Below are 26713 nucleotides of genomic sequence, written 5' to 3'. Positions count from 1 at the left end.
GAACTATTTCTTTGGTGCTTCTTGTGGATACAACAAATAAGACATATTTCTTTAAAACCCTTACTTCCGGATATATATATATATATATATATATATATATATATATATATATATATATATATATATATATATATATATATATATATATATAATGGCAGACATAGAAATATCAATTTCTTTATATATATATATATATAATAACCATCGGTCATTTTATACAAAAGAAAGGAACTGCCCAATTACAAGACACCTTTTAAGAGCAGGACATGATTTTGAAAACATCACATTTCAAATCATTGAGAAAAATCAAAATTGGGATACACAAGGAAGACAAAAAAGAGAGAGATTTTGGATGCACCAGTTACGAACTCTTGAACCTGATGGACTCAATGAGAGAGACGAAAAAAGATTTCAAAGCAAATCAAAACCATAGTTATCTTGAAATCATACAAATTAATTTATAAAAATTCATACAATTAATCGAACATCTATAAATGTGTTAAACTTTTATTCCAACTTCATGTAGTTGTAGCTACAAACATATTTTATGACCGAATTAATATGTTACACCCATCCCTCAAATCTTGTATAGATTAAGCTACAAAAATATTTTTCTGTCATGCATCCGATTTCACCTTGAGAGATGCACACGCCTGATGAAGCTAATTTGTTTAGCGAAATATTGCGTATTTCTATTTAACATCTAATAGAACTTTTTAATGTATCAATTAGTGTGTTTTAGTTATATTCTTAGACATTTATATATATATATATGTGTTGTTTATTGTGCTGGCTTTAAGTTATCCTCGAAACCACTTATTCTATGCTGCTGTAAATGTTTAAATACAAAGTTATCACTTCCCGTAAAAAAAAACCAATCTGGCGTAAATTTCAAAGATGAGTCCTCAATCCATATCTTCCATGTAGAGTTTTGGATAGAATGATTAAAACAAAATACAATTACTGAAGTACTAAACCATTTTTAAAACTGCTACTATAATTCGGTCAAAAAGACATGTTCGATCACCACCTCATGCGCACAAGGCAGTCTACGGGAGACACGATTTTTCAAATCATCCTTTCTTACATCCACATGTATAAGCTTCTGACAAAATCATGAGGCCTCAGAAAGAGTTTTTTAAAAGGGATCCTCTTTGTCCCTTACGCATCCGATAATTCATCCACTCGTGTTACAGTTTCAAGATATTTTATTGAGGTAAGGACATAATATCCAATCAGTATACTCGTTAGCCCACAAATACATGTTTATTCACAATCGGAGAGCTGATTTTCCACATTTATAAAGACTGGTATTGTTTCTTACATACATAATGTACAAGCTCCTGATAAGATGAAGAGGCCTCACTGAGAGTTCAAAAGGGTTCCCATGAATCATATTTGTTCCTTTGCCATTCATAAGCATCTGGACAAGTTAGCATAGGAACCAATTCCAAGCTTGTTACTCGTTCATAGCCGCCATGGTATATTGCACGCTTTACATGCTGACAAAGACTAGACCGAGTCGTGGGAATAGCCTCAATAACTCTTCCCTCTCCCCAAAAAGCATGATGTCTTGCTTTGTACTCATTCTAAATGCTTAAGTCACATCTTCAAACGCCATCCATGTCACCAACGCAGTTCCTTTTCCAGCAAACGTGTAATCTCTCAATGCCTAGTGCATTTGAAAGGTCATGTATAGATATATCTAAAGTTTTTCCCACTTCCAAATACAAACCAAAGTTCTTCTGCCCCTATTTCACGGAATGGCGAAACAGCAATGACATCAGTATCGACTGTTCGATGGTGCTAAACTTGAAACATAATCAAGTGGTGGAGAACACTGAACATCCTGAGCATTTGTTGCTACAACTACCTTTTCCTCAAACTTTTATTGAGCAAGCTGCTGTGAATGAAAACTTAAAATTTCTTTCTTATTGTCGTCATCTCTCAGAACACTTTGCCAATTTTGAGAAATTTGTTTTGACCCTGGATTCGTCTGTGTATTCTCTTTCCCAAAAATGTAGCTCTTGTAGCAGCCTCCAAACTACCAGTATTGTCTATGTACGCATCCGAGACTACACCCACTACAGTTTCAAGGTGTTTCCTAACGAGTATGCTGATTATTATGTCCTTACCTTAATAAAATACCTTGAAACTGTAATAAGAGTGGATGAAATTTTTGATGAGTATGGTAGTTGTAGCAACAAATGCTAAGAATTTTCAGTGTTATTCACCATGTGATGTATTTCAAATTAGCAAAATGTTCACATTAAGAGGCTGACACTAGAATCCTGGTGCATGTGTCTGATGCAGTGAAACACAAACTTAAACGAGTCACGATTCGAACAGTCGTTACTGATGATGCTGTTATTACTGTTTCGCTATTCCGTGACATAGGGGTAGACGAACTATGGATTGTGTTGGGAAGGCAAAACACTTTGGATTACTATCTATCAATGGTCTTTCAAATGTACTAGGCAATAAGTGATCACATACACTTATTGTGATCAATGCCTTTACCTGTTGTGATGCTTTGAGTGAAAAAAAGACTGCGTGGGAGTCGTTGATTGCATTTGAAGATGTGACTTTAACATAAAGAATGATGATTGATCAACCGAAATTACTGGGGTTTTACTGTAAGATCGCACAAACTTATCAGATGGGGTTAACATGGTTAACGAAGCAAGAAAATAACTATTTGCACAAAAGGGAAGGCTTATTGAGGCTATTTCCTCAACTTGGTCTACTCTGTTCCAGCATGTAAAACGTGCAATATACTAGGGAAGGTGTTTAGGGGGACGAGCATTGGATTGGCTCTTATTCTACCCAGTCCAGGCGCTAATGGATGGCGAAGGGACAAAGAGGATCCCTTTTGAAAAACCCTTTCTGAGGCCTCATGATTTTGTCAAAAGCTGGTACATTATGGATGTAAGAAAGGATGTCTCGGTCGTTGTTAATGTGGAAAATCGGGTCTCCAGTGCACTGCTTTGTGTGCATGTGGTAGAGACTGTGAATAAACATGTATTTTTGGCCAAATAGTAGTAATTTTAAAAATGTTTTAGTATATACTGATTTTTTTTTTAATCAATCTATCCAAAAATCTACATCGAAGAAATGGATTGAGTACTCATCTTTGAAATTTACGCCATATTTTGTACCGGATGTGTCAACTTTGTATTGAAACATTTACAACAGAATAGAATAAGGGGTTTTGAGGATAATTAAAAGCCAAAATATTAATGACCAGCACAAAAAACAACATTTTCTTTACATTTTGAAAAAAAATTGAATATTTAAATTATGAATTGATATTTATGTCCGCTATTTTGAATATTAACGGAAGTAGGGGTTTTAAAGACAGATTTTTTTATACATTGTATCCATTAAAAGCACCAAAGAAAGGTTCCTGCACAATGTATTGATAGTAGCAATACGTTTAAACACATTTCAATTTCCTCCCTCCCTAAAAAAATAAGCTTATTTAAGTACAATGGCCGTCATGTTGGAATTTACCGGTAGTAGGATTTTAGCAGACATCTAAACAATATAATATATCCAAAGTAGTACAAAAAAAGATTTGTACCAAATATTATGGTTGTAGCATGATAATAACACCTTTTCAAATACTAGCCTTTGATATTGGGCTGATTTAAGTATGAAGTCCGCCATTTTGGATTTTACCGGAAGTGAGAAATTTTTTTTCAAATGCCTCCCTATCTGAAATAAAAGAGGAATAGTTGAGGAACGTCTAGGCCAAATTGCATGCTTGTAGCAGGATGTGCACAATTTTCGTCTGAAATATGCTTGAAGCCGCCGGACTATTATTCATGTCAATATGTAAGGTACTGTCACATGAACAAAAGACTTGCCTACATTGTCCGAGTTTTAAAAAAGTCTTAAGTCGACGTGATGCGTGTCTGCTATACTTATTTATAATCCTAAATGTTTTATAATTGTTTTCTACTAAAATCGTTAAAATGTCAACCACTGTTATCCTCAGTCAACACATGCTATGGTAGAAGATATCATATTTCATTTTTATGTTTTAAATATCGACACGACTACAACATTTTATTTGAACTATTACTTTTCAACATTGATACTATACGATGGTTGTTTATTTTTGCCAATGTATAATTGCTGTTTACCTGCTGAACATTTGTTGTATAGGTATCTAAAACATTTTATAATACTTTGTTGTAAATCTCTAAGACTATTTCAAAATAATTTTTCTAGTCATGTGTTAAATTATATATTATTATTTAAGATATTTAAGAAATATCAGCTATATATTGCTTTTGTAGAGATTTGAATTATTTCATGTCGTGAGAGAAAATTTGATTACCGACATGAATTGTTATAGAGGCCTTTATATAAAACATCCAAATGAAGGCAACCATACTTGCCAATTTGAAAAAAAAGCATATGGAAAATTCTTTTGAGTAATAAACAAAAGTTACTATTTTTAGTTTCAGATGTCTAGGAGACAGTTTATATCTAGGTCTTCAAAAATCTTAGAAGTTACTAAATGTTTCTGGATGAAGTTATTTGTTTTTGTCGTACATTTGTTATCTTGATATTCTATTACAGATGGCCATAATGACCAAATGTGGGTGAAGTATCGAAACAAGGACTTTATGTTAGTCCATCAACAAATGACATGGATGGAAGCTCAGGTATAAAATTAATCAAAAGTGACCTATTCAATGACATGTGTATGTATATTTTTCGTAATCACATTCCTTATTCCACTATTCAGATTGATAAGCTTTGATATACTGTTGTGTTCATTCAGTATGCTTTGGATATAACTTTTGTCAAAATATGTAAATACAAGTGGCAATAACACAAACATTTCACTTATGCTCTATGTTGATTTTTTTTACGACTGAAATATACTTGTAATGACTATAGTTTGGTATCGTGAATTAGCTTTTCCATCAGGATGGTGTTATTCTATCAATTCAGAAATAACATAGATAGGATAATAATGTTTTACAAAATGCCAACACGTTACTTAGCTTTACAATTTTAGAGTGTGTGTTATTCACTTGGCGGCTTTCTTGCAACTGTATCAAATTCTGATGAAATGAAATTTATCAAGTCAATGACAAACGGTAAGTTCTATTCTTTATTTTCATATTGTTTTTAATCATAACATTCATTAGCCGACCTCTATCTTGGTTATGTTCTTTTAAACTAAGAAGGAAAGGTAACATTAAACTACCGAAATCTGAAATATTGGTTCAGTCTAGGTGTCCGAGTGGTTTAGATCGATGGAAACAATACATGCAATGTTGCCTCAATATCACAATATCACGAGTTCGAATCCCAGCGACGGAAGAATCAGAATTTGCTCCGCAGTTTTGCAGATTTAACATTGTTGTGCTGATATTTAGAGTAGTTAGGAATCTAAAATGTGTTTTAGCCGTGTATCGCCTCGAATGGTGATCCAATGAATGAATGTATCGTACAGTTGTCACTTGGTTAGACGTTCCAATCATAACGATTATTTCTGTGACTGTATCTTACTATTCTTACGATAGATTGTTAGCTAATCTGAAATCAATTCCATCTTCATATCTAATGTATCATAATTATACTGTGTTAAAACTCTACATTCTAATAACGACGACAGGTAACACCGGGCCACCAAAAGTTGAATTGTAAGTTCAGTTTAGGTTGCCGAATAGTCTAGAGCGATCACCACAGTGCAGGCGGTGTATTCTCGATTTCACAATATCATGAGTTCGAATCCCGACTAGCTAGGAAAGAACAAAAAAAAACATATAGTGAATTATTTTTTAATGACGTTTATTTTATCTATAAATAGAATACATTTTTTGTTATAGACACGTACATGAGTATAAAATTGAGTTTACATTTGTAATGCTGTAATTGTTTGCTTTTTCTAACCATGTCTTTTTTTCCTTAATCATTACTGTAACAGCAAACAGCAGAGTTAGTTTTGCTGATATTTCATTAAAGTGCTATTAACGTATTACATAAGAGTCTAATGAAAACAAATAAATAAGAAAATCAAAAGATATCAGATCGTCTAAAACCGATTCAACAAAAAGTCAAGACATAATGATTATTTTTACACATTACATACAAAATTCCGGCTGCTTTTATTTTCCCCAATACCAATATCTACTTTTCGTGCGATTATTCAATGAATTAACTATCTGAATGCAAGAATCTTCTAATATAAATACAGAAATACGCCACTTTAGTACAGAAAATAATGTATGGGCGATCGTCAATGTGGTATAAGTTTTAAAAATACATTAACAACATTTTAATTAAAGGCAGGATTTAGCGATAAAACCTGTTAATAGCATATTTTGCATCACTTAAGTTTTACTCTTAAAGGCGAATTCAGTTATTCAGTCATGTGTATGGCCCTTATTTATTTATATCACATACATGTAACAAATATCATAGTTTCGGATTTAGTATTTTAATTTTATTTGTATCTGATTATCTTTTTATGGCTTAAAAATAGTAGAAAACAATGAACAGCAAACAGCTTAAGCTCTCTGTTTTAAAACTGGTTGATTTTTCCAGTTTACACTTGTCTCATTTTCATATTGGAACATACATTTATTCATGTACAGTACATCCTAACACGGTTTGGTTGGGCGGTACAGACATGTTTGCGGAAGGAAGATGGGTATGGATAGAGAATTTAGAGCCAATCTCATATAACCACTGGTATACAAGTAGTCATGAACCATCCGGAGGATTGGCACAGAATTGTTTGATTTGGTATAACAGTAACGGATATTTTTGGCATGATGGTTCCTGCAAGTCTACCTTCAAATTTGTCTGTCAGCGGTAGGTACTTCTTGATCGTGTTAAATGTCATGTCTCCATTGTCTTTTGTACAGACTCGCATTTTGATAACCAAATTATATAGAAAACAAGATTTGGTATGATTGCCAAAAAGACAACTCTCCACAAGAGACCAATTGACATACTGCATTTTCAGCTATAAAAGGCCACGAAATCACAAATGTTAAACAATTCAAACGAGAAAACTAACGGCCTAATGAATGGACAAAAATGGACGAAAAACAAATATCTCTTACAGCAACAAACGACAACCATTGAAATACAGGCTTCTGACTTTGGACAGTCACAAAAATACAGAATGTGTCGGTTTTAACATGTTAGCGGGTGCCAAAGCAACCCCTATAACCTTGGACAGTTGTGTAACATTAGAACACAAGAACGAACTATAAAAATCAGTTGAAAAATGCATAACTCAACAGATTGATACTAATATGCATATATGCTATATGTGGGAGTGATAGAGTTCGCATACTTCTCATCAACAAAAAGACACTTAGTACATATCTGAGAGTACACGCAGTTACTGCAGGCTAGTTCAAAGCCAATCACAACTAATATAAAACATCATTTGTTGGTTTGACATTGTTCAATCAGTTCTAAACCAATATCAATCATGTTTGTTTAAAAAAAAAAAGTAAAATGATAAATTAGAACTATCGACATTTCGTACAAGAGAAAGACAAATAATCGAAAACAACATGTATAATTAAAAAAAAAATTTTTTTTTTTCAGTTATTCAAAGAGGAAAGAGCAATAAACAGTGAAAACATATTTTATTATAGGATTAAAATAAAAAAGAAGAATAGCATTGTTTTTATTGATTGTCTGATTTTCACAACACAAAATATGTCGTTGTGACAACTAAGAAAGTGGTGGAAGTTAATTTCAGTTAGTTTAAAACTCGGTAGGAATATTCAGACAATAGAACTTTGCCTATTTCGACACGAAACGATGTTTTTCTTGTTGATTTTATCAACGTTAACAATGGTTAAGTCTCCCACAAATTTCCTAGTCAAATACTAATATTCAAATCCAAAAGTTTTAAACATAAACAGGAAAAAAATTAAGAGCCGGAGATTTAAAATAACTCTGAAAAGGCACTACAAATACTCTTTTGGTAAAACAATAGTTCCAAGAGGCTGGATGATAAATTGTTTTCTTTTATACTGCTGTATTCTGTATAGGTACCAAGTAACGTTGTCTGGATCATGTGTTGTTAGCTGTTGTGACTTTTTTGTGTTTGTCTAGTTTATTTTCGGAGTGTCAGAGGTTGGTGTGATTTGTTGTACTGTGTGATAATACTTACGATTGCAGTTTTCTATAAACTGTATGGGTGACAAAAACCTAATGTTTATTTGATAAAATGATATCATCAAAAGGTAGTTGCACTAAATTGTATGGAAAACTGGTTAAATCCAAAAAAAATCTGATGCTTAACGTTACCTTATAACATATGATTACAATTACAATTAACAAATGCATCATTTTGATAGAACAGCGTCTCAAAATTATGATCTTAAAATCATACAAAAAACTTAATATATCCTTTAGAAAAACACTTAACAAAACAAAATACTTCTATATTTTGTTTTACATTTTAGTGTGAAAAAATAGTTTTGAATGACATCCTGATGATAAATTTTTTCTATTGTACTTTCGATATTAGTAGCTGTTTGAATTGTCTTTTATGTCTTATTTCATTTATTCAATGGTCTTAATCCTGTATTAAAAATATCTTAGTTCCTTTTATCTACCGAACACGAACATTTGGTTTCAAAGTTGATGTTGTAATATTTAAATAAGACGTTGTGACATTTCAGAGACTGAATCAACACAAAAGGGCAAATAAAAAAAAAGTAAAACATATATCGTACTAAATGACCCTGAAAATAAAAGCAATATAATTCAGACGAAACGCCTAAGCTATACAAGTAAACAAATCACGCCAAACAGCCAATTGCAATGTAAATAAACAAGTAAATCCTGTTTCTTCTTAAGCTAAAATATCCTATATCCAATGGATTTAGTTAAAGACACCACAAACTGTAGGGGATATGATCTTGTGCAATGACAACACATTAGTATGGACGTTAGTGTTCATAACTATAATGCAGAGCATATTCAGTAAATCTATAATGAAACAGTGACTGGGCCTTATCTGATCAATCTTTGCGACTGTCATACACGTGTGAGGTTGAACTAGCTATAACACCAAATTCAATCCCCCATTTCTAAATACGAAAATGCCTGTACCAAGTCAGGAATACGACACATGTTATCCATTCGTTTGAGCTTTTGATTACGTCATTTGACTTCGGACTTTCCGTTTTGAATTTTCAACGTCATTTTTCAATGTAGATGGGTACTTTTGTAGCAGTAGCAGTAGCAGAAAATAAATACGTCGAATTCGGGTAAAATATTGAATTTGAGAGCATTTGATGATTTTCAGATAGCCATTATGTTTAACATATTCTCTGTCCTAGAATTTGTCGTACACTCACAATAAAAAATAATTTGCTACGTCTCTCATATATTTTCTATCGAACATTAATTAATTTTAGCGTTTCAGAAAATTCACTCTTATATTTTAAAGTGAATTTAAGAGAGATGAAAGATATAAAGAGGACATTCAAACTCACAAGTCGAAAACAAATTGGCAATGTCATGTCAAAAACCAAATCCGACAAAACGACAAACAAGAGAACAAAAAAACGCAACTTATAAAATTAAAGATTAACCAACACGAACCCATCCATAAATCTTAGGTGATCTTAGGTGCTTTACAAAAGTTTTGAAATACACCATAACAACATTTTCAAAAAGCATGCTTCGATTGCTTTCAGACGTAGTTATCGACATTACGAAATGGTCAATTTGATAACCCATTATGCATCGTTATCTATATACCACATTTTCTGATCATCGCAGACTAAAGTAAAAGTGTATACCCAAACCTCTTCAACGAAACCTTAGATATATTATAAGCCCTACCGAGGAACATTCGATGTTGTAGTGGACAGTTTACGATTTTGTTAGTGAAATAGTTTAAATTTCAAAAGAGCGACATGCCTTGTTTCTGTATCATAACGAGGTTGTTTGTAGTTTTGATATCGGTGCATTTTTTTAACCGATCTCAATAAATGTCGCTCATTCGTCAAAAGACACAAATGAAGGTCGTTTAAGCATATATTCTACAACACGACTCGCATACCAATTTAAAAGACATGATTCTAAACAAAATGTGTTGTATATTTATTTTTATATTGCTAACCCGTATAAGAAAGATATAGTTTTTACATGGTTAATTCCTGAATCTTATGATTATCATTCAATTCTGTAACATAAAATGTAATTTCTAAATCATCGACATTCTTCAGTTAATGATGTCATCGTACTTTTATTTGTAAGCATATCATAATTAGGATGTAATATAAGGATCTTTTAGATAAAGTGTGAGTACTATTATCTAAGCTGTTTAATTTTCTTTCTAAATTTGATAACTGTATCCTTGCCACGTATAAGATCAGCAGCCTTTTCACCGATCATGATTGTTGGTGCATTTGTATTACCAGACGTGACATGCCTCATCACTGATGCGTCTGCAACTCGTAAATTTCGTAAACCTTTCACTCTTGAAAAAAGAAATAAAAAAAGTATTTAGAGTATCAGACTAAACGTTACTAATTTAAAGATTGTTCTTTTTTGTTTAAACTCTACTATCTCTAACGACGAAATGTAAAACACGTTTCACGAGGAGGCGGGAAAAATGTGTTTGACATTATCAACCTGCAAGCAATGTGTAGTATTTGCGTTGACTTGGTGGTATAAAAATGTTGACAAACCCCGATCTGATTTACATTGAAACATGCTCAGCTGTATACAATGAAGAGAAACAGAATTTAGGTCAGAAGGTAAAGTAAAATGTAAAATAAAAGATAGACCGCATTCTAAGGCAATTGAGAATCAAAAGCTCAAGCACAATATCTTTATAACGAAACATTCAACATACTCATTCCTGTAAGATATAACTAGCCTAAATAGACACGATATGTAATGATTTGTTTTATTGAAATGATTGACTAAATCAAGAATAATGTCAGAGGGTATTTTGAATTATGAATGATAAGCATAATAAGCACCACGTGTCACGTTTAGCTGACTCCGAATTGAAAACATTAATGTACTTTATAAATATAAATTTTTCATGATAATAACACTTACTAAAATTATATATGCTTTATAAATAAAGCGAACATTAGTTTAAAAGCAGTCTTGTGAATGTTGAAATATCAGTTAACAGACAATACCTAAGTTTTGTATCAACAACTGAGGTCTGATCATTGGTGCTGCCGATGCGACATGTACACGTTGGATGATATGCTGTTACAGCATAGTGACGGATCAAGCATTCCCAGTAGGCATCACTGTCAAACATTTCCTTATCACACAACCCTTCATAGTCAAGTCTGTTCAGAGTTGCACCCATTTCTCGGAAGGGTTTTGTCATGGCAATCTGTTGTACTTTTCGCACAGCTTGATGTGAATTAAAAATCAAATATGAGTATTTTTCGATAAGCAAATGTTTATTTCTACTGAGAAAATGTATTTTTCTTTTTATAGTAGAGTTCAGTAATTACGTGCTTTGTTATATTCATATTATTGTATCCATCGATACTAAAATATCTTCAATAATACAAACAACGTATTAACACATGGAAAGCATATCATAACTTGATCCTTCATACATGCAACATCATATCCAAAATTCCCGGTTTTCTATGCGTTGTTTTTTTGGTCTCTTCAAAAACAAAATAAGTACCCATATTGATATTACATTCATGCAAAAGATGCACAGGAACATGGCAAATATATAAAAAGATATGGTAATCTCATTAAATTGATCATTGACAGATGTGTGGTTATCAGCTATAATATATACGTGTTGATAGTTATTTATATATGCAGCTACTTTTATTCAAAGTGAAATGTGATATCATTATTGTATTGTCATTTTTTTGCCATTTTGCATTTTGACAAGACAGAATAAAGTGTATGCATTTATGACACAAACCCACTTGATAGACATAAAATCAAAGCGAAATCCATCTTTTTTCTTCACAATAAGGCTTGAGAAAGTGTTAACCTCACTGTAAGTACATGTGTGTGCTGCTTATAGTTACATTTGAATACATAGATACGCATGCCCACAAATTCTTACCTTCAATAAGAATATCTACATCATCTTGTTGTGACAGATAATTCGGATTAATCAATGGATGATCAAAAGGGTCTTTACTTTTAAGTTTGATACTTCCAATACTTTTTGGGTGCAATAATAAGGGAAAGATGATTATTTCAATGTCATCAGATCGACGCGCTGCATCTTCCAATACCTGTTGAAATATGTCATAAATGTAGAAAATATGAAGATTGGTATGACTGCCAATGAGGCAACTATAAACAAAGTAAAATAACAAAAATCCACCAGACACAAAATGACGCAGACGTTTGCAATTATAAGTCACCGTATAATCTTCAACAATAAACAAATCAAAGCCCCAATATTACAAAGTGTAAGAAATTCAAACAGGAAAACCGACAGACTAGTTTATGTAAAAACAATAATCGAACAACAAATATATTACAGCAACAACAACCAATCACTTTACAACACAAACGTAATATAATGAGGCTTGATTAAACATATCTACGGGTGTTAAACACTCTGATTTTTGTTTTTACTAGGACAGTAGTATAACAGAACAAGAAAGATCAAACCGTAATTTAAAAGATCAACTGAAATAGACTTAATAAAAGGGCAACTTTCGAATACCATAGATTACAAAACAAACCAAGAGACAGTAAGTGCCACTAACATGACTTCGTATTTTGAAAACACATGTTGAAATAAAACATAGCAATCAAACATAAAAAATCTTGTGTTTTTGTTTTTTTTTTAGTTTGTCTTTTGTTCGTTGTTTTATTTTTTGCCATGACCAGGTCAGTTTCTCTTATGATTATGAATTTAAATATCGTTTTTTGTTTTTTTTACGCCTCGCTCTAAATATTACAAAGTAAACTAAAACTAAGAAAGGGTAAAAGGTGAATTTTCGAATACCACAGATAATAATTCACACTATGAGACCGTACCAATAAAATGATTTATAATTTGGAACATTAATGTTTAAATAAAAGAAAGTAATTGAAATGAAAGTATCCGGTCTTTTAGGGATTCAAATCATTCATAAATGAGTATCTATCCTTACTATATATGTATGTGGTATATTGCATATTACTCACCGAGTCATTAAAATTAAACGTTAAGCCTGTATTAGCAGGTACGTCGCTTCCTTTAGATGTTCCACTGTAAAACTGTAGTTGATAATCAGGATAAAGTAAAGAATTGTTACCTTTGGTACTTTTGTCGAATAAGAGTCCTTCGTTACCAGCGAAAGAAAATATCCCTTATAAAAATAAATGTGTACGGTAAATTGGAATAATTTGTGAGCTGACATTTTACTAGGATACCATGACACTATTATCGAAATTTCCAATCGATCAATCGTAAATTTAATCGAACGATAATTAGAGGGAAACTTCAATTTCGTGTGCATTCACCCTATATTAGCCTGCTAATCGGACTTTGTAAGATGTCACAAGTGTATGAGTAGAAATTTGATGAGTAAGGGGCATACAAAAGAACGTCTGACTATGTTTCTTAAACAATTTTTTTCGGACGGTATAAAGACCTCACAAATAATACACGCAGGTCTTGAAGTATAGTTTCTGGGTACTGAATAATTCGGAATCTTTATAGTATTCTTTTATTTGTCTTTATGGTTATTACTTTCACTTGTTTAGTCTGATTTTGATGAAATCCATTTGACGTGGCTCTGTACTTATATATTATGACATTGTGTGATTGTGCTATGGTAAACTTTTGTATTCTTGTTTGTCATTTTCCTTTTTCATATATGTGCTTTGTGTATAAACCTTTTGTATTTCTTTGTTATATATGACGTTGCTCTATACTAATGCATCCCACCGTTGTGTTATTGTGCTATATTAAATTCTTGTATTCTTGTCTTTCATGTTTACAAATGTGACTAGTACATTTGCCTTTCAAGTTTCTTTGTTACATATTTTCTTGATTTATAGTAATTAAGATTAAGGCAATGCTGACTACTGTACCCAAGTTTTTCACATTTTTAACTGTAATGTCTGTTTGTTTTGTTTTCACATCGTTTTTAGGCAACTGTCATACAATTTAGAGGTTTATTTAGCTATAAAACCAGGTTTAATCCAGAATTTTCTAGAATATTCTTGTACCAATTCAGGAATATGACAGTTTTTATACATTCGTTTGATGTGTTTTATTTTTCAATTTGATTGTTGACTTTCCGTTTCCATTTAATGAACTTTTCTCGGCGCTCGGTATTGTTGCGATTTTACTTTTTAATTACTGGGACGTTCATTTCAAAAGACCAAGCAATCGTCAATAAAAGCTTAATAAAAGTTAACATAAATATTGATTTAAAAATGTCACATCATTGACTTGCCATTTATATATGTGATGTGTTTGAGTTATTTTGATAACATTAAACATTATTGACTGCTTATAGGTAAATATTGTTTTAATATTTCGCTTTACAAATGTTTGAATGAAAACAAATCATATTTTCATTTTTTTATATTATTGATATGACACCTCACGGATTACTAGTAAATTGTAACATGCTATTTTGTTGCTTTAGTATGGCATGGGTTACTTAAATGGAAAATAAACAGTAACAGACCGAAACCCAAGGAAAATACAAATAAAAAACTGTCATATTCCACATTTGATACGGGCATTTCCGTATGCAGAAAATGGTGGATAAACTCATCATGATCATATGACATTATATAAAAACAAAATGAAATGTAAAACCATTACACAGATTGAACGAGCGCTATATTCAGAAAAAAACTATCAACATTTTCCTTGATTTTATTTTTATTTATTTTTTCTGTCAAACATGGTAACTAACCTTCACCAGTAAAGTAATACTTCAGAATATTCCACCAACTCTTTGTGGACTTGATTGAAACACTAAGTTCATCAGTTGTCTTATATTTCATAAAGAAGAACATATGATCTTCTAGATTCTTACCAACCGGTAAGTCTGCATGAACATCTATCTGTAAAAACAAGATCAAATGTTAAGAAATACTGGATATGAAGTTTTCGTTTAAAAAGACTTGTTACTATAATACCATTAAAAAAGATTTGCCGAATTAGTAGAATTTTGTTACTTCAGCTATCAAAACTTATATTTATAAAAATCATATCTGATATTCTTCCTCAGTCATAAAAACCCTCCATCATTACTAAACTGAACAAAAAAACATAACACAACGGGTGCCGTATACGGTGCAGGAAATGCTTACCCTTCCGGAGCACCTGATTTCACTCCTGGTTTTTAGTGGAGTTCGTGTTGTTTCTTATTTATTTTTTATAACTGTTGATGTAAATGTCCTTTGGATTTGTGAATATTTGTTTACTCCTTGGTTTTGATTGTTATTGTCTTATAATAATAGCTGTATAAGAAAGAAAGCAATATGGAAATTTAATGCTGATCCAATATTTGAGTGTTTATATGTTTTGATTTCCGCGTAAGGACAGGGGAACGTCATTACTGTTAGAAAAGAGATATATGAAAGAAATAAAACAAATATTAAAAATTCTCCCCGTGTGACTATGTATAAAACGTATGAAGTTATGAGTCATGTACAAAACAATGTGTAAGAGTCAAGAAAGTGATCAGAAAAACGAAGTGCACGGACAAAACCTAATGTAAAAGGGTATCTTTGTTATATTTTGTAGTCTATTTTATCATTGATTCAAATAAAGGTAAGAGTAGTATACCGCTGTTCGAAATTCATAAATCGATTAAGAAAAAACAAATCCAGGTTACAAACTAAAACGTAGGGAAACACATCAAATATAACAGGAGAACAACAACACAACAGAAACACTATAAAGCAACACACACAGAAACGAACTATAAGATAACAATAGCCATTTTTCTCACTTGGTATAGGACATTTATGAAAGAATGGTGGGTTGAACCTGTTTTTGTGGCTAGCCAAACCTCTCGCTCAAATGGCAATGTTAAGGAGGCTCGAGGGTATAAAAATTTTAGAAAAAAATCAAACATTTGTTTTTCATTACAAATTTTATTTATTTCCTTTTGTAGTTGTTACTTTATCATATGGTACGAAAATCATTCAAAACAATCAATTCGTGTTGGCCCCAGATGACTTTCAAAATGTATACATCATTGAAAAAGTTCCAAATTATCTCCCTTTGGTGGAAAAATGCCATTTTTTGGCTCTAAAATTGAAATATCTTTTTCAACTCATCGGTGACCTATCTTTTTTAATATAATTTTCATATAAGCTGTACTTAAACTAAATTATTGTAAAATTTTAGCGATTTCTGTAATAAATTTCTTTTTTTTTCTTTCGATATTACCTTTATTTCTCCTATTACTTCAACAGAAAAAAACGCCTTTAAACAAATGTATGCTTCTTTCGAAGGCAGATTGTGAGCGCAAATGAACGGTGACCCTATTTTTTTATTTTATTTTTCTATTAACTATAAGATAAAGTTCATTTATAAAAAAATATAGAGAAATCCTATATAAATGATTTAGACCCGCGAACCCCCTTAAATATAACATTAAAATGACAAGAATGCAAATAAATGAAAGAACATACAGGGCAGAGAAACACATTAATAAACAATGCATTAGAAAAATACGACAAGCTAATAGTTATGAAACGTACCAGGCTTATAATTACATACGCCAAACTCGTGTTATGTCTTCATTGGACTTATCAATGACGATCAGGTCAAAATACCAAAGAAAGCCATACAAAGATCAAGACAAAACAAAATTTATGTCAATTTGAACACGGTCTTAGTTGACGGAAACTAAAATCTTATAAATGAACAGGGTGATAAATTATCTATATCCTCACACTCAAATAGAACAGAACAAAAAGAAAAAATTACAACTACAAACGAAAGGACATTTGACAATAAAAAATATAACATTAAAACTAAATACATGAATTTTGGATAGCAAAATACCGTAACACGTCTTATAGCAATGCAAATTCATACCCAGCATAACCGTCACAATCGGGAATATGTCATGTTCGGTGCTAAGATCAGACGACGTAATGGTGAACTACAATCTAAGACATAGTAAAAAGTTCGTAGTTGATTTGGACAAAGACGCATCGTATGGATCAACCAATTTGTGATGATGTCCATCAAATTTATGGAGTGTCATTTTTAATCTTTCCTCCTCATAACTTTGTTAGAGCGGTTTCTGCGTACGGAGCACACTCCTGTGTATGAGGTTCGTATAGTGTGAACATGCACGAGCATAACGTATCAACTAAGATATGTAAACGCCATACGAAGGGGCAGAGGGTATGTTACTGCTGAGAAATGGGAAATTGATAATTGGGAAGATGAATTCGTCCCCTTTGTCATAGGTTTTAGTGTGAAGTTGTCTGTCTGTGTCAATATTGAGGAAAAGATCAAGGTATGAATTATTTTAGCGAAATTTTGTTGGGTTTTATTTATCATTCTAAATATGATAATAGATATGAACTTCATAGAAAAGTATATGATTTTTTGACATATTGAAATACCCGCCTGTAAATTAAAATGTTTAAATATTGTGATGTCTAGTGTTGTAATTTTCAAACACTCTTGACCATTACAAAAATTACTGAAACTAAAGTGTGTCTGCCTGCAGTCAGTGCTTCTATGATTTAGAGTTATACATTATTTACACGGTCATTGTCTTAAAATTAAATCTAAATAAAAATTAACTTTTACCAAACACTTGTTCTATCCTACGAAACAAGAAACACATATTATTTGCTCTACATATAGTAAAATAACAGTTCAAATTGTACTGCACCAGATGCGCATTTTGACAATTAATGTGTTTCAGTGTTACTGGATTTCAAAACCTAATACAATCCAACAATGACCTGAGTTTTTCACACCAGTACCACTGGCAATTAGGCTTACAGTCCACTAGCAGGGGTATCGACCAAGTGGAAGTATTATCATTAACGATATCAATTTTACAGTACCAGCTGTATATTTCGACAATTAATTTCTCTTTGCTGATGCTCCAGACAAGGAAAAGAGATATGCACGAGAGAGATAATCGTTTTATTCAAAATAATTTCGGAAATTTGAAACAGAGAAATAAAATCAAACAATACCCGTATATTCAAGCCAATATTAATTGGTTTATGGTATTCAGCGCTTTTTTTTAATTGACCTTCAATCAGTTTTGATTCGAGCGTCACTGCTGAGTCATAGGTAAACGACATACTATCTGTATTATAAAACTTGTATGGTTTTATGAGATAAAGCATCAATTTGAAAGTTTGCTGGGTACTTTAAATTAAACTACGGATGTCATTTCAAAAATACTCATGTTTGACAACATGGAACGGCAAAATAAGTTTATAATATTTACCCTAACTTTTTTGTATTTACCTTGAGTTCTTCCAGGTGTTCCTTTGGTCCTATACCAGAAAGCATGAGTAATTGTGGTGAGTTTACGGCACCCGCTGATAAAACAACTTCTTTGTTGGCCGTGACGATCATTTTACGCCCGTTCTTTATCATTTCTATGCCGATTGCAGTTTTATTTTCTATCAATATCTGAAAATAAGTGTTGTTTAATTCTATTTGGTTTCATCTGATATCAATCATAACAATCTCTAATAATTGTAAAAAGATAGTATTTGAGAAGTTAAAAGTAGTAATCTGAGTATACCCTTTACAATACATAGACACATTTTCTTTCAATGCTAGTTGGTTCCTTTAAATGGTCAAACTTTTACCTCAAATAGCTACATAATATGTCCTAAGTCATTGTTTTCAATTAGTGTTTGTGTTTATCGTCTAGTAATTGTCTCCGTCTTCGGTCCATAGATATTAACATTCTTATCAGTAATTCTGCAACTTTCCACCAAATTTCCTAACGTGTTTTTATCTCCTGCTTCTGAAGAAATGCATGTCATACAAAACTGTTGATGCTATTTGAAATTCAGCATTTTATATGCATCATTATACCAAAACAAACCTCAAGAAAACAATATGATGATTTTTAGTAGATCTCAATATTTAAAGTTTTGTTATAGATAACGAGATTCCATATCTGTTGTTATACCTACTAGTTAATATTTGGATAGTACAAATGTACTAATCATGTGATTGTTTAACAAGAACTTACAAAATGCAAGTGCGTTCAGCTATCGATTTGACTAATCGCAAATAAGAAAAAACGTATATCAGCATTTTATATGCATCATTATACCAAAACAAACCTCAAGAAAACAATTTGATGATTTTTAGTAGATCTCAATATTTAAAGTTTTTGTTATAGATAACGAGATTTCATATCTGTTGTTATACCTACTAGTTAATATTTGGATGGTACTAATTATGTGATTGTTTAACAAGAACTTACAAAATGCAAGTGCGTTCAGCTATCGATTTGACTAATCGCAAATAAGAAAAAACGTATATCTACATCAATAGATTAACAGGTCAAAATATTTAGAAGTTATCAACTTTCTTTTCTCTTTGATTGTTATGTAATTTAAGAAATGATTTGTTGAACGTACCATTGATGTACCATTTATAATGTCGATATATGTGAACTGAATTCTTTCAATAAAAAATTGGTATTAGACGGTGATGTTGTAACAGAGCTCATCAAAATAGATACGATCCATGTAAACTTATCATTTGAATATACAATTCTAAAATATTATCAATGTAACACAGAATTAAGATCTGTGAATATAACTGGTATCAAAACAATTTCTGATATTAACACTTTAATAATAACTAACTAGAGGCTCTAAAGAGCCTGTGTCGCTCACCTTGGTCTATGTGCATATTAAACAAAGGATTCATGACAAAATTGTATTTTGGTGATGGTGATGTGTTTGAAGTTCTTACTTTACTGAACGATTTTGCTTCTTACAATTATATCTATCATGAACTTTGCCCATTAGTAACAGAGAACTATATTTGGTAAAAATTTACATAAATTTACCAAATTAATGAAAATTGTTAAAAATTGACTATAAAGGGCAATAACTCCTTAAGGGGTCAATTGACCATTTAGGTCATGTTGACTTATTTGTAGATCTTACTTTGCTGAACATTATTGCTGTTTACAGTTTATCTCTAACTATAATAATATTCAAGATAATAACCAAAAACAGCAAAATTTCTTCAAAATTACCAATTCAGGGGCAGCAACCCAACAACCGATTGACCGATTCATCTGAAAATTTCAGGGCAGATAGTTCTTGACCTGATAAACATTTTTATCCCCTGTCAGATTTCCTCAAAATGCTTTGGTTTTTGAGTTATAAGCCAAAAACTGCATTTTACCCCTATGTTCTATTTTTAGCGGTGGCGGCCATCTTGGTTGGTTGACCAGGTCACGCCACACATTTTTTAAACTAGATACCCCAAAGATGATTGTGGCCAAGTTTGGATTAATTTGGCCAAGTAGTTTCAGAGGAGAAGATTTTTGTAAAAGATTACTTTAATTTACGAAAAATGGTTAAAAATTGACTATAAAGGGCAATAACTCCTAAACGGGTCAACTGACCATTTTGGTCATGTTGACTTATTTGTAGATCTTACTTTGCTGAACATTATTGCTGTTTACAGTTTATCTCTATCTATAATAATATTCAAGATAATAACCAAAAACAGCAAAATTTCCTCAAAATTACCAATTCAGGGGCAGCAACCCAACAACCGATTGACCGATTCATCTGAAAATTTTAGGGCAGATAGATCTTGACCTGATAAACATTTTTATCCCATGTTAGATTTCCTCAAAATGCTTTGGTTTTTGAGTTATAAGCCAAAAACTGCATTTTACCCCTTTGTTCTATTTTTAGCCGTGGCGGCCATCTTGGTTGGTTGACCAGGTCACGCCACACATTTTTTAAACTAGATACCCCAAAGATGATTGTGGCCAAGTTTGGATTAATTTGGCCAAGTAGTTTCAGAGGAGAAGATTTTTGTAAAAGATTACTTTAATTAACGAAAAATGGTTAAAAATTCACTATAAAGGGCAATAACTCCTAAACGGGTCAACTGACCATTTTGGTCATGTTGACTTATTTGTAGATCTTACTTTGCTGAACATTATTGCTGTTTACAGTTTATCTCTAACTATAATAATATTCAAGATAATAACCAAAAACAGCAAAATTTCTTCAAAATTACCAATTCAGGGGCAGCAACCCAACAACCAATTGACCGATTCATCTGAAAATTTCAGGGCAGATAGATCTTGACCTGATAAACATTTTTACCCCATGTCAGATTTGCTCTAAATGCTTTGGTTTTTGAGTTATAAGCCAAAAACTGCATTTTACCCCTATGTTCTATTTTTAGCCGTGGCGGCCATCTTGGTTGGTTGACCGGGTCACGCCACACATTTTTTAAACTAGATACCCCAATGATGATTGTGGCCAAGTTTGGTTTGATTTGGCCCAGTAGTTTCAGAGGAGAAGATTTTTGTAAAAGTTAACGACGACGGACGCAGGACGACGACGGACGCAGGACGACGACGGACGACGGACGCAGGACGACGGACGCCGGACGCAAAGTGATGGGAAAAGCTCACTTGGCCCTTCGGGCCAGGTGAGCTAAAAATGAATTGCTATTTAGTAATGGACACTTGCAGTTCTAAACCATGTAGATACTTATAATTATGCATTGCCTAATGTCATTATTTCTTCAGTATTTTCATTTTATCTTTACAATTAATCCGTTGGATGTGAATCATCTGATATGTAAATCTAGGGAACAAAATAATTTGCTTTGAACAAACTTTCAGTGACTGTGAGTACTCTTAGATCTGTATTGTGTTTGTCTAATTGCTAGTTGTTTTTGTTCTTTGTGATCCTGTATTAAAAACTAATGAATATAATGAACAGCAATTAAGTCTCTTTCTAACCTAAGTGAATCTTTATATTAAGTTTATTTGATTGAAAGAGTGCTGATGGAAAGATATATGCGATTCGGTGATACATGCTGTTATATACATTGTTTCAAAGTTTCTCCTACCTTTGTTACGAAAGACTGTGTACTGATATGTAAATTTGGTCGGCCAATAACTGGTCTTAAGTATGCTGTTGCTGTGCCCCATCGTTGACCTCTTAACACGTTTGACTGTATGTGCGAATATCCTTTAAAAGAAGAGTTTATATTTGTATTAACGTTGACTCAAAACGAGATAAAAGTAGTCAGTATTGGAATCATTTATATGTGTTGTTCCTTATCTTGCCTGTTTGCGTATTTTGAAAAAAAAAACAATTTAGTGCTTACTTGAAAGTTTTATCACATAGGGAACGGTTAGGATCAATTCCTGCTGTATTTAAATATCAGTGTTTAAATCGGAAATTTCTTGAACCTTATTTTTAAATATGGAATAACACTAAATGTTTATTGCAGAATAAGAGAAAACTTCTGACAAAAGTCTATCCCAATTGAAGTTTTAAAACTACATGTAAGTAGTAATATATAATTTTGAAATTTGCTACAATGTTGTAAAATTTGGAGACTATGTTGAACGCATCTATCCCATTGAACTAGAGATTAAGGATACAACATATACACTTTAGTCGGCCTCATATCTTGACTAACATATAGAAATTGACAATGAGGGTAAGTTGAAAACAAAACATTACGACAACAGAGATGATTTCAGCTTTCCAATTGTGAACTTTCCATTTCTAAGTAGCAACATAGCAGCTCCTGCATACGGGGTATATATCTCCCAATTGAAATGATATTCCCGTGCTTGCATTTCACTAGTTGGTGGACCCGTTTCACAAATGATATCGGATATGTTCCTTACGTCGTAACTACAATCCCCTTCCCTTTCATGAAAGTGACTGACCGAATTAGACTATTTACCGGATTTGTTATAATATGAGCAACACGAGGGGTGTCACATGTAGAGCATGATCTGTTTACCCTTCCAGAGCACCTGAGATCAGCCCTTGTGGTTTTTTGTTTTGGTATGTGTTGCTTATTTTGTAGTTTTCTATGTTGTGTCATGTTTACTATTGTTTGTCTGTTTGTCCTTTCCATTTTTAGCCATGGCGTTGTCAGTTTGTTTTCGATTTATGAGTTTGGCTGACCCTCTGGTGTCTTTCGTCCCTCTTTGTTAAAATCTCATACTTAGGGCATACAACTGTGGTAATGAACACTGCATCACAAATTGGAAATTATTTTCAAATGCGTGTATATTCAGTGGAAATTACCCTTACCATTTACATTTTTTCATATTGTTTATCATAAGACTTAATGTTTCCTGGTGATTTTGTTATACTAGTAATCACATTTTAAAACAGTTGAAATAATTTTAAAATTTACCAAACTATAACGATTTTCTTTTCTGTAAAGTGATAGCATGGCAAACATCTAAGCATATATACATACATTTTCCTCTTCTACTTTACAATGCAAGCGAATAAAAGGAACAATGCGATGTAGATGGATTTGATGTATCTTTATGTTAATATGATACCTATCATGTCCTCTCCGTTAACATCCACTGTTTTATAGCCGAGTTCCTCTACAGCACTTTGATAAATATTTGACAGTGATGTTGCTTTGGTTTTAGTTAGCGGTAGATATCCTCCTATGGAATGGTATGCTGAAGTAAGATAATACATTATTGATACATGGAAGAGAAAATAAAATTTCAAAGCCAAATTAAAGTGGTTAGTTTCAAAATTCAAATGTTATGTGTATATTTAATATTGAAATTGCCACTAAATGTAAACGAAGATAGATAAAAACATAGTTGAAAAGGATGGGTCATTCCCAGTGTGCCAGTATTTTCCAAAGGTGAAGACGCTTGTTTTTAGGTATACATAAATTATCTAGAAAATAACAACGGTGAGAGCAAAAAAACGCTAGGAAAGGTCTACACAAAGCGACAAATCGTCTACAGTCTACTTTGTCACTAAGATCCTTTTAAAATGTTAATTTTTGTTATTGTGTCATGACATTTGAATTAATTGATGTTTTACATATCAAAAAGGAAATGAGTTTTTCGTCATAAAAAATGTTTAAATACAATAGAATAAAGAACCAAAATAACCTTATCAAAACACTACATTTCAAATATATAAAGAAATTATCATTTCGAAAACTCTATATTTTTTCCAACATAATTTGGTTCAGCATACGCTCTTGTTTTATTGGTAATTTTTAGAATAAATCAAGTACCCTCCTTGTCTTATTCGAAGTATCTTCCATGAAGTTCCGTCCATGATTATATATCGAAGTATCTTGAGTGTAAATAAGCCATTCTACTTATCGTAGATATCTGTATTTTTTAAGAACATATGTGTATTAACAATCCTGGTATTTGTATGAAGATATTCCAAATTAAATCAATCAAAAGTAACTTGATGTTTACCTGAATTGACAAGATCTGCAATTTTCATGTCTTCAATCTTTAGGAAATAAGGAAAAACTTCTTTATAGCTCCATTCCATGACTCCCTCTGTTTCCCATCTATCATAGTCATGTCGACTTCCTCTCACATAGATCATATAATTTATGCTACTCGAACCACCTAATACCCGACCACGTGGCCAGTAACCTTTCTACAGAATTGAAAATAGTGAAAATGTATGCAAAGTTTATAGAATGCCAAGACTGTTTTTATAATAAGAAACAGTATCATAAACACATGACCTGGTTCTCTATGCAAAAGGTGTATTCGAGTATTTGATAAGGGTAAATTTAAATTGTTTGTTATTGATACGACTAACTTTAGCTAATTGACTCATATAACAGTAGGTTAACGCACGAAATATTCAGAGTATTGCCTCATAAGAAAATGTAACTTGACAAAATATAAATAGATAATATCAAAGACGTTTCCATGAAATATTGTTTAACCTGTTCTTTCATCGCTTTGAATGCTGCCTGCTGTGGAGCTGTATAGAATGACCAATCAATATCTGTTTGCTGAAGAAGGGGTGCTGCTAGGGGAATAGGAATGTAATCGTATTCAAATTCAGAACCTCCCGCTTCTACCAATAGAACTGTAACATCTTTATCTTCTGATAATCTGTTAGCAATAACTGATCCCGCTGAACCTGCTCCGACTGTGAAACAATTAAAAATAATGTAAGTGATTGAAAATAAAATTAATGATTCTTTTTTATCAATATGATAGTCTAAAGAAATACAAATACAAGAAAGTGATAAAATAAATTATAATATTTTCAACTTCTAGTTATCTCAATGTGAATCAAGTAATGATGTTTTTGTAGTCTTTGTTATTCTATAGTAAGCGTACACTGATAATAATTTGATTCTACTGTTGATAAGTAGCTTAAATCTTATTTTAGTTTAATACTATGTAAGCAATAATCATATGCAATTATTTGTACGGCCTTCGACTATAAGCAAAACCAATATTGCATAGCAGTTTAAAAACATGCCTTGACGTGACATGACAATGGAAAAATTAAAATGATAAGTCTTCACTTATAACATCACCACAAGTGCATATAATCCCCAAAATACTGGTTTGGTTTTCAGCTAGTTCAAAGTCATAACTATAAAATATTATATATTGAAGACTAAAATATGAATCAGTGCACATTAAATGAATCTATTGTTATGGCGTCAGAAATTAAGTAATTAACTGTCAGAAAAAGACAATTCTGTGCAATATCAAAATTTATGTATCGACAGGTTGTAGAATAGTTAATGTTCGTATATACGTCGCTGTATAGCTAAATATTAGTTCATCGATAACAAAATCAATGTCTGTACCGATAATAATCAATTCATGGCATATTCAGGAAACTTCTATTTTAGCGTTCTTGTTTATTTTCGTACGCCTTCATGCTTGGTATTCCCCGTCCTTTGATTTTCCTTATTTTTGCATGATTTTAATTCTTGTGTTATTTGATATATGTATACAAATAAAGAATATCATTGTGAACAGTGTCAAAGACCTTAAGAGAACCAACCTTCAACTGTACATGTCCTTTTCAAACAGCAAAGAATTATAAGGGGTATACATTATACGTGCAATATCAATTACTCTGAACAATCGCATATACTATATGCGAGTACCTATAATGGAAACGAATATGTGTTTGTTTAAACTGAATGTTAAAATTATACCAAGCTTGTGTCTGTGTCCTAAACCACGGAATACCCAATGACAGATAAAAACTAAGTTAAGTTTGTAAACCAATTTAATACATCACTCACAACATTTGGTATACTAACATGTAAACAACAAGCGTTATTGACAATAGTTGATTTCTTACCAATTATATAATCATATGAAGAATTTAATTTCACGTGTAGAAAAATATCCGGATCGGTTCTCTGTCTCAATAATGCCGCCAATATTAAACCAAGACACAAAACTATAACTTTGGAAAACATGGTAAATTGCAGTTTGTGTCCTTACTCTTGCAAAGCACACATATTACTACACACCTATTGAGTGCTGAAATGTTTCAGTTGAATGCCTTTTTATTTTTAAATGTACAGGTTCACCATGATTTATCACAGTCTCGTCTATTGTTGACAAATAGCACTAGTTACAACAAAAAAAATGTATGAGTGTTATGTGACTCTATAATTTCAAAATTAATTACCTATTTGCAATCGCAAGAGAGAAAGATAAACAGGTGAGTATAATGAAGATTGAAAAGAAAATGTTTTGCTTAAACAATA

At 32.1% G+C, this 26713-nt stretch overlaps 1 protein-coding gene and 1 long non-coding RNA gene across 2 annotated transcripts; one reads left to right on the top strand and one right to left on the bottom strand.

Annotated features, from left to right (window-relative positions):
• Positions 1–4046: 4046 nt before the first annotated feature.
• Positions 4047–7664, top strand: LOC143048593 (uncharacterized). The gene is made up of 5 exons (XR_012969890.1): positions 4047–4170; positions 4591–4676; positions 5036–5117; positions 6621–6840; positions 7591–7664. It is a non-coding gene; the product is annotated as an uncharacterized LOC143048593 (long non-coding RNA).
• Positions 7665–10095: 2431 nt separating this feature from the next.
• On the bottom strand, positions 10096–26453 carry LOC143048592 (glucose dehydrogenase [FAD, quinone]-like). Its single transcript, XM_076222363.1, has 11 exons — positions 26299–26453; positions 24908–25116; positions 24420–24609; positions 23520–23648; positions 22052–22173; positions 18437–18604; positions 14889–15039; positions 13159–13322; positions 12077–12251; positions 11166–11391; positions 10096–10489 (listed from the first exon to the last, which is right to left on the bottom strand). The coding sequence occupies exons 1-11, from the start codon at positions 26417–26419 to the stop codon at positions 10321–10323; spliced, it is 1824 nt and encodes a 607-aa protein (XP_076078478.1). The 5' UTR covers positions 26420–26453; the 3' UTR covers positions 10096–10320.
• Between the last annotated feature and the right edge of the window lie 260 nt (positions 26454–26713).

The sequence above is a fragment of the Mytilus galloprovincialis genome, chromosome 10, assembly GCF_965363235.1.
Source record: "Mytilus galloprovincialis chromosome 10, xbMytGall1.hap1.1, whole genome shotgun sequence".
In the NCBI taxonomy this organism is placed as follows: Eukaryota; Metazoa; Mollusca; class Bivalvia; order Mytilida; family Mytilidae; genus Mytilus; species Mytilus galloprovincialis.
Note: the sequence above shows the minus strand (reverse complement) of the source record. Positions and strands in the feature narration are given on the sequence as shown.